The sequence below is a fragment of the Pinus tabuliformis genome, chromosome 8 (assembly GCF_031772625.1).
Source record: "Pinus tabuliformis cultivar Carrire ecotype Pingquan chromosome 8, CPIR1, whole genome shotgun sequence".
Taxonomy (NCBI): Eukaryota; Viridiplantae; Streptophyta; class Pinopsida; order Pinales; family Pinaceae; genus Pinus; species Pinus tabuliformis.
This window is the reverse complement of record NC_142294.1, coordinates 1,817,074,452-1,817,083,719: the sequence shown is the minus strand read 5'-3', so window position 1 is coordinate 1,817,083,719 and position 9,268 is coordinate 1,817,074,452. Positions and strand designations below refer to the sequence as shown.

Genomic DNA, 9,268 nt, shown 5'->3' with positions numbered 1-9,268 from the left:
AAAATCTGAAATTGCCATCCCAGGAAGTTCTAATTTCAAAGATTGGCATTGGTGATTTCAGTGTGTTTTCAATGACTATCTTTAGCAAGACTTTCATCCTTGATGTTTTTATTTTTTTTATCTTGAATTTCGCAATTAAAGCATAAAAGAATTCATCACCTTCAAAAATTCCTAGGACCTTTGAATGAATTGTGCCAACTGGATGCCAACAATATTGGTGAACATGAATTTCCAAGTAGATGAGAGAGGTTGCAAGCACCAACACATATGGAATTAAACTTGAATTTTTAAAAATAGAATTCACTCCAATTTAATATTATCAATATTTCAAATTTCATGATCACACCATAACCTTATAAGAAAATTAATAAATATGTTCTCATAAAAATGACTTTTTTTCTTCATGTGTTTTTAAGAGGAATAAACCACCCTACATAAAATTCATATATCAATTTTTAAGTTATAAAAATTTAATGAACATGTCAATAATTCCTTTATAATTACTGGCTTAACGTAACCGCCATACCAAAAGTTCTTTTATAATTACCTAACCGCCATACGAAATCATTACATTCTCACACCAGAACTATCTTACAATCTATTACATATTTATAAACCATACATCCCAAACATACAATTACAATGCTATCCATATTCCTCAAAATAAACGATACATTCCAAATATACAATTGCAATGCTATCCATAGTCCTCAAATATTGCAAATAAGCATTCACAAAATCCAATTGCAATACTATCAGTCCTCAAAGATCGCAAATAAGCATTCACAAAATCCATTTTGATCTTGATGCGAATCAAGACAATAAACAACGACTTGTTTCAAAAGTTTAATATTACAAGACAGACAAGGACTATTGTCATAGCAGCATTTCTTTCCCTGTTATACAACCATTTAACAGAGATTAGTGCCCATTTGACCTAGGGCTTCCAACCATGGACAACATGGCCTGCTGCCTAATTTTAAAAGTAATCTACCATCTTCTTATAAGACCCAAAATTATTACAAAAGCGCTGCTACAATCATGATTTAACTATGAGTCTATAATTTATTGAATTTTATATTAAATTGATCAGAACATTTCAACAATTCAACTCCAGAAGCGTGCCCACGTGGCAATTAATCTCTCTGTAAACAATGTGTTTCACCGAGTTTCCAAGATTATTCAAAATAATGCCCCGTTAGCAGCACTTACCTTTCATGGTTTTCACTCTGAAATCAATTAACAAATTCCTGGAAAGATTCCCTCAAAGACAATTACTTCCCTTTAATGACATGATCTGAAACAGAGGTTCTGACACGAGAATTAAAGTGCTTAAAAAGACTATTAAATTGTAATGCAAAACAATTTGCAGCATTAAACTTCACTCAGAAATGCAAGGCCCGTAAGCACTCCACGTACCTAAACCGTTGGGTTCTTAAACAAAGCGAAGGTTCAGTAGTTAATGGAAGTGGTGGCCACAATCCTGTCGAGGGCCATAGAGAATGCGGATGCTTGTAACGAAAGACATGACAGAGCTCTTATGGTATTGTGAACATTGTGAAAGGTCTCCACAATGATGGGATTGTGAACTATTGACTTCCTCTCAAATGTTTAATTACCAGTCAAGTTTATCACGCATCTCAGACTCTAGCCATTAATCATGTAATCAAATGCCTCGTTGATATTGGCAAATGAAACCTCGTGTGTAATAAATTTATCCAGTTCAAGCTTCTGCAAACAATAAAAAAGGAAGTCAGATTGAAAACTTCTGCAAAAATAAAGAAGGAAGTTAGATTGAAAGACTAATGACATCGAGATCAAAGAGTAGTGCTTTCTACCAGGAAAGGAAATAAACACGCATGGTCTAAGAGAGCCATTTCTATCTAAAAATCTAAGCAAATGCGTGAATCTTCATAGATTAACAAATGATAGAAGTCTTACTTTATCCAAATACAATTCTACTAGGCCTGGCAAATCGGAACGGGGTTTATAGTTTCCAAAGAAGGTTCCTTTCAATGTCCTCTCGTTCAGAAAATTCAGGGAACTGGTTGCAAAGACACAGTCTAAATGAGGAACCTCCACTTAAACGGCTACACCCCAACCCTGAACAAACACATACCCATTTGATCAGCATATGCATTTGCAACTCAACGTATATTTACAATTTCAGAAAAAAGGGAAGGGAAGGCAGAGGAAATACGTTATGGCAGGATTTGAAGGCCTGAATCATTGGCCTTAACATTCTTTGTGCACTCGATGCCGTAATCCACTCCTGCCTCAGTTTTTTCAGCAATAGCCTGTAAAAGAATTTAATGGTAAGCTCCCAAAATTCTAATTTTAGCAGCTTCTTGGAAGGCATCCCAAAACTGAATTCAACTTTAAAGAAGTCAGTGACCAGATCTATTGAGCGCAAAGAGGAGAGAAAAATAAAATCAAGATACAAATCTCAAACTATAAAAATAAATTCAAGATACAAATCTTAAACTATAAAAATAAATTCAAGATACAAATCTCAAACTATAGATCTATGTAACACAAGCAAAGATTAAAAGAAATAATAACTCATACCCCAAGCTTTATTAAACAGTTTAACACAAATGCTCCTGTGGCACAATGTTTGTTTGAGGAGAGAGCCCTGTCTTCTCCATTTATCTAGTTAGACATTCCAACTTTGCTTCGACCTCATCTACTTGTGGGTGTGATCTCAATCCAACTGTGTCCTGGCTTCTTTTTCACACAGTTATCCTTCATCATAGTTCTTACCTTTTCTACATCATCCCACCTGCCAGCCTCAGCATAGATATTTGACAGTAGTACATATGCAGTGGGAATCTGTGGTTCTAACTCAAGAAGGCGTACTGCCACTTTTTCACCTAGCTTCATGTTGCCATGAACCCTGCAAGCTCCAAGTAAGGTGCCCCACACTAAAGTCCCAGGTTCAATAGGCATTTCATTAATGAAGCTCTCTGCCTCTTCCAAACGCCCAGCACGACCCAGAAGGTCAACAATGCAAGCATAATGCTCTATTCTTGGAGTAATGCCATAATCTCTATTCATTGAATCAAAATAGTGATATGCTTCGTTCACTAGGCCAACATGGCTGCAGGCAGAGAGAACGCCGATGAAGCTAACATGGTCAGGTTTCATTCCTGTCTGTTGCATTTGTTCAAAGAGTTGGAGAGCCTCCTCACCACACCCATGCTGAGCACATCCGACAATCATTGCAGTCCATGAGATGACATCTTTTTCATGCATCCTGTCAAACACCTTGTGTGCAATATCTATGGTACCGCATTTAGCATACATGGTAAGAAGGGCACTGCCCACTGAGACATTTGAGTCAACTCCATATTTCATAATGTTGGCATGTATTTGCTTGCCCCGCTCCAGATCTGCTAAATTGCCACAGACTGAAAGAATGCTGGCAAAGGTGATGCTGTCTAGATACATGCCTGTCATTTGCATTTCATTAAAAAGTTCCATTGCCTCTTCACCATACCCATTCTGGGCATATCCTGCAAACATTGCAGACCTTAAAACTAAATCTTTTTCAGGTATGATTTCAAACACTTGGTGTGCACTCTCAATGTTTTCACATCTGGAATACATGGTGACAAGAGAACTGCCAACAAGACTATCTAACTCTAATCCAATTTTTACAATGTGGGCATGAACTGCCTTGCCCTGTTCAAAAGCATCTAGACAAGAACATGCACCGACAATACTGGCTGAAGTGAACTCGTCTGGCTTCATTCCAGCCCATTTCATTTGTTCAAAGCATTGCAGAGCATCCTCCCTGCGCCCATGTTCAGCATATCCTGCAATCATTGTAGTCCATGAAACCACATCCTGTTCGGTATTTATATGAATCATTTTGTCTGAATCGTCTATGCTCCCACATTTGGAATACATGGTAAGAAGAGAACTTCCCACTGACACATCCGATTCAAATCCAGTTTTAATTGTGTATGCATGAATTGTCTTGCCCCGTTTAATGTCTGCTATATGTGCATATGCACTGAGAGCACTAGCAAAGGTAAAACTCTCTGGCTTCATTCCCTCATGTTGCATTTGACAAAAAAGTTCAGCAGCGTCCTCGCAATACATATTTTGTGCATATCCTGTAATCATTGCAGTCCACGAGAAGACATCTCGTCTCAGCATTTTATCAAAGAATATGCGTCCATCATCTACACTCCCACATTTTACATACATATTGATAAGGGCATTACCCAAAGAGATGTCAGATTGAAATTCACCCTTGACAATCTTAGCATGAACTTTCTTTCCCTGTTCTACAGCTACTGGGTTGGTACATGCAGCAAGTATACTGCTATAAGTAAACTGATTAAGATTCACACCCGCATGTTGCATTTGTTCAAAGAGTTGAAAAACATCGTGAAATTGCTTGTGTTGTGCATAACCTGCAATCATTGAAGTCCACGAGATAACATTTCGCTTTGGCATTCTGTCAAACACATTACGCGCGTCCTCTATGCTTTGGCATTTTGCATACATGTCAACAAGAGCACTTCCAACAATGACATCCGATCCTAATCCAATTTTGATTGCGTGGACATGCACCGCTCTCCCCTGGTCTAGAACTCCATGGCCCGAACAAGCACTGAGAACACTTGCGAATGTAGATTGGTTTGGTGTCATACCTGCTTGTTGCATTAGACAAAACATCTTCAGGGCATCTTTATTGAAACCGTTATGCACACTTCCCGCTATGATTGCATTCCAGGATACAATATTTCATTCAGCCATTTCACCAAAAACCCCTTTTGCATCCTCTATGCTCCCACATTTGGCATACATATCAACAAGTGCACTCTCTGCAAAGACATCTGATTGATATCCAGTTTTAATGATGTAAACATGTAACTGTTTGCCCTCTTCCTGGTACCCTATGCCAGCACAGACCTTGAGAACACTACCGAAAGTAAACTGGTCTGGTTCCATTTCCATAGATACCATTTGGCAAAAGATTTCCCAGGCTTCCACACAATAATCGTTTTGTGAATACCCTGAAATCATTGCATTCCACGAAACCACATTTCGTTCCCGCATTTTGTCAAACACTTGGCGTGCATCCAATACTCGATCACATTTACAATACATATTGATGAGCGAGTTTCCCAGAAACAAATCTGTTTGGCACCCGTTTTTGATCATGTGGCCATGAACCTGCTTGCCCTCTACTGGAATTTTCCGCTCTATACATTCCCGCAACAAATGCATATATTCATTGAAATCTGGTTGGAAGATTTGTCCTTCATTATGGATTTCAGCCGAGATGAGTTTGGCAGCAGTAACAGTGCCAAAGCGATGATGCCCATCAAACAGCTGCTTCATAACCCATGATTGAATGTTATCAACCTTGCAAATATGCATGTAGGTATGATTTTTGAGAGGTGCTAGTGCCTTCTGAACAATTTTTGTCGAGAGGATTGATGTTGAACAAAAAACCTTCATCCTCAGTCATAAGCATTCAATAAATACCCCAACAAACACTGACACGCTTGTTGGCAATCATATGGTTTTTATTGCCTTGTTTAGTTAGTTTGTGACTGTTTCTCAGGGCTGTTCTGAACAGAGTGTTGGATCACTGATAAGGTCGACAGAGCGTTAAATAATCTACCAGGACTCGTTGCTGTGGTCAAACCCACCAGAAGTTTATCAAAACTCAGACTAGTTACAAATCCCTTGTACGTTACTGTCAATAACACTGGGTGCTTTTGCAAAATATACTATCTACAACTACGCCTAGTTTTGCGAAAAAGGGAAAACCTGAGAAAGAGCAGGTAAGTCTCATAAACTTAATTCATTCCAATATGCTAGGAATTTTTATTTTTTTTTACAGAACTGAGAAATGTATTCAGTGCAGGACAAGCTCACAAGCGTCAACTCAACTCACCGAGGCAATGAAAACAGCCGGCTTTTGTTCCAACAACGGGAATTCCCAGCGATCCACGTCAACAAAATATCCCAACGAATTACTGAACAAGGGCGCTCGAATAGATCGTCCGATGAAGCCACGTGAACTAAAATTTTCACAGGGAAAAAATGGCAATCATTTATTAGAGGTTGGGAGCTCTTTTGTCTTGAACGCGCTGGGCATGAGAGCACTTCTATTGGGCGTTGTCTAGCGAGGGGACAATTTCGCCCAGACTGTCATTTTTCACAGGTATCTGACCCTTTTTTTTCAAAATTTTGATTGTGGAATTGTTTGAATTGTTTTTTAAAAATGGAAATGGATTTAGTGAAATTTCCGGGAATTTGATAAAAAAATAATGTAGGAATTTCCAATATTTTTGTTCCTCTCTTTAGACAATGCTTTTCTAATGAGTGTGGATGAAAGAAAACAGGGTTTTGGAGTCGTCTAACGAGGCGGAGGAATTGCCCTGACAGCGAAAAGTGGCCAGAATTTGGCAAAAAAATTCAAAAAATCGTAGAAGAATCCTGTTTTTGATGGTGGAAATGGATTCAGCACCATCAAAAATGTCTAGGACACGTAACATTTTGAAATTTAGCAACTATAACTTGGATTTACAAAAATCTTTGCCGGATTTTCTCTAAATATGATCGGAATGTCCATAACTTTCTGGGCAACTCCTCCGCCTCTTTAGACTACACGGTTTTAATCTTGTGGATTATACAAATTCTCCATTTCTAAAGTTGTTAGAATTACTTTAGACAACACCATCACATTCAATTTGTGGAGAACTTTCTCACAATATAATTCTTACCTCAATTTGACTCCTAGATTGAAAGTAATGTCAATTTAAATTTTTTCCATTTAAGCTTTGCCACGTAGGAAAGACCCTGCCATGTGGCACCCATGTAGTACCCACATGGCCCCTGTGTAGCTCTGCCAACACACTCAAGCAGTTCCACATCATTTTTCACGTCAACGTGGAAGGAACATTGTCTGTGTAACCCTTGCTACATAGACTAACCCATGACCCCACTAGGTTAGCCTTCATGTGTAAATTTGTCATTCTATGTTATATTTGGTTCACATGGAAATCTGGTGTTCCTGTGATTTATCACCCAACAAACTATCAGACCCCCATATGCTCGGATATATGTGGATAACCAGCGCTCCACAACACATGTCTATATCTAGCCCACATTTGGCCATGCGCCAACAACTCCCTGTGAAGCCCACTCTGGATATTGTATAAGCTCTAGCACACACACACAATTCGGCTCCAAGCCTTGAACACCTCGATAGGCCCCACCTCAGATTTCTGGCTTTGGTCACTCATTTGAACTTCGACACACACACAATCCGACTCCAAGCCTTGAAACCCTCGACAGGCCCCAACTCAAATATCCGACTTTGGTCACTCATCATGTCCATGAGGTTTTCCCAACTTGGGCCCCATCTCAGATATGCCTGAACTCAACTCCATTGCTTTGTATCTGGTGACATTCATATCTGGTTCCAATGCGAATGTCACCATATTGTTTCTCTTGGATGTTTGGATCTACAGATATGTTCGAATCACCTAAATTGTATTTGACCTAGATACTCTTGGATACAACTCTTATCAAGACTCATCCAAACTCATATACAAGTCCGACTTCTTCATCATTTAGATCTAAAGTTTCTAAGAGATTTCTAGGTAATTTGACCAAGTCTTTCGTGAAGTAAAGTGTTGCTTAGAACATTATCTTGCACAGAAAAAAAAATCTTCATTTAGACATTAATTTCTATAGGAATGAAACCCTCATTTCGACACTAGCTTTCCAAGCATTAAACATAGCCATCATAAGAGAAATAAAGTTGTCAACATGCCTACCAATAGACACAAGACTGGGCTAAAACATCACTAAGACTTAACTATATATTTAGATACAACATCCCATTAATCACATAATGGATTCAAACAAGCACCATTAGATCCACTGATATAACATGCCACACGTGACATCAACCACAAATTTTCACTGGTCCATAAATAACATATATCCATGATATTCATAACATATCAAATAATAGAAATCACACACAATGATAGTCAACTGAACTCAACAAGTAATCACACATATTATGTAATTAACTCTGCACCTAGGAAAGTATTAGTAGTAAGAGGGATCTGCAAATCCCTCTCAACCATGAGAACATTCACATAATCCAACTCATTATAGACAATCTAGAATAACACATTCCCCCATGAGAAATGCTGATATGTTCATTGTTATAACCCATAACAACATCATTTAACATTCATAGTGCAACAAAAGTACAAGTAAATACATTTATCTGTAGAGCTTAATGATTGACAACTAAGGGAGGGACTTCCATTCTCCACCCGATCATAGCCCAACTACATTACAATTGTTCTTGTAGTTGACCACCCTCGAGCCATATTCAGAGTCTGAGGAGTAAGTGCTCAAGGGAATTCACACCAATGCCAATCATACGCTCACACAGGAATATAGATCTCCCAGTGTCTCCACTTGCTTATAGGAAGCCAGAGCACATAGTGACTCAACCTGCTAAATACTATGTGAAGTCATAGCTCACAGTGTCTTCACTTACTTAACAGGGATTCAGAGCACAGAACACTTCTTCTTGCTAACCCTGCGGGCACCCAAACTCACTAAGTCACAACTATACTATGCAGGGATCTAGAGCACACAGTGGTCCCACCCACTAAACCAACAGGCATCCAGACTACATTGTATCCACCCTCTCTTCTATGGTCTTCTCTTCACTTCACGCTCCTCCACGTGCTCCTACTCTTGCACCAATGTTGTTCTCGAGCGTCCCTTTCCGTGAGTTCTCTCGCAACTACCATATTCTTGTCCCCGACATACTCGCATATCTAGCACACTTCTCATGCCTATATGCAATGTTCATTTGACTCTCCCTTACCCAAGAGTCTCCTCCTGACTATCTACTACCATCTAGCCAACTCCCTTGCTTCCCATTGGATTCTTTTGCTGTCGACTCTACTTCTCCCTCTTGCGTGTTGACACACCAACATGCCCCTCGAGAGAAGAGGTGGTATAGGCTTGTCCTTCACTCAAGAAGCCCATACTCAGCTAGAAAACCAGTGAGAAATTGGTGGCATATTAAATGAAGCACCCTAAGTTTATTCACTTTTCAATCAACTCCTCCTCAAACCTTTGACTTTGTGTCCACTCCTCTCAGCGCAATGATTGTGTTTACATTTCCGCAATATTTACATGAACTACAATTCATTGTTACATTTACAAGAAGGATAGTAAAAATGGATGTCACATTAATCTA

At 39.0% G+C, this 9,268-nt stretch overlaps 1 protein-coding gene across 1 annotated transcript; it reads right to left on the bottom strand.

The window, feature by feature from the left end:
* Positions 1-1,576: 1,576 nt before the first annotated feature.
* On the bottom strand, positions 1,577-6,202 carry LOC149243540 (pentatricopeptide repeat-containing protein At1g74600, chloroplastic-like). Its single transcript, XM_089374562.1, is given in 5 exon segments — positions 1,577-1,731; positions 1,942-2,103; positions 2,201-2,297; positions 2,569-5,656; positions 5,921-6,202. A coding segment is annotated over 1 exon segment (2,796 nt). The 5' UTR covers positions 5,479-5,656; positions 5,921-6,202; the 3' UTR covers positions 1,577-1,731; positions 1,942-2,103; positions 2,201-2,297; positions 2,569-2,682.
* Between the last annotated feature and the right edge of the window lie 3,066 nt (positions 6,203-9,268).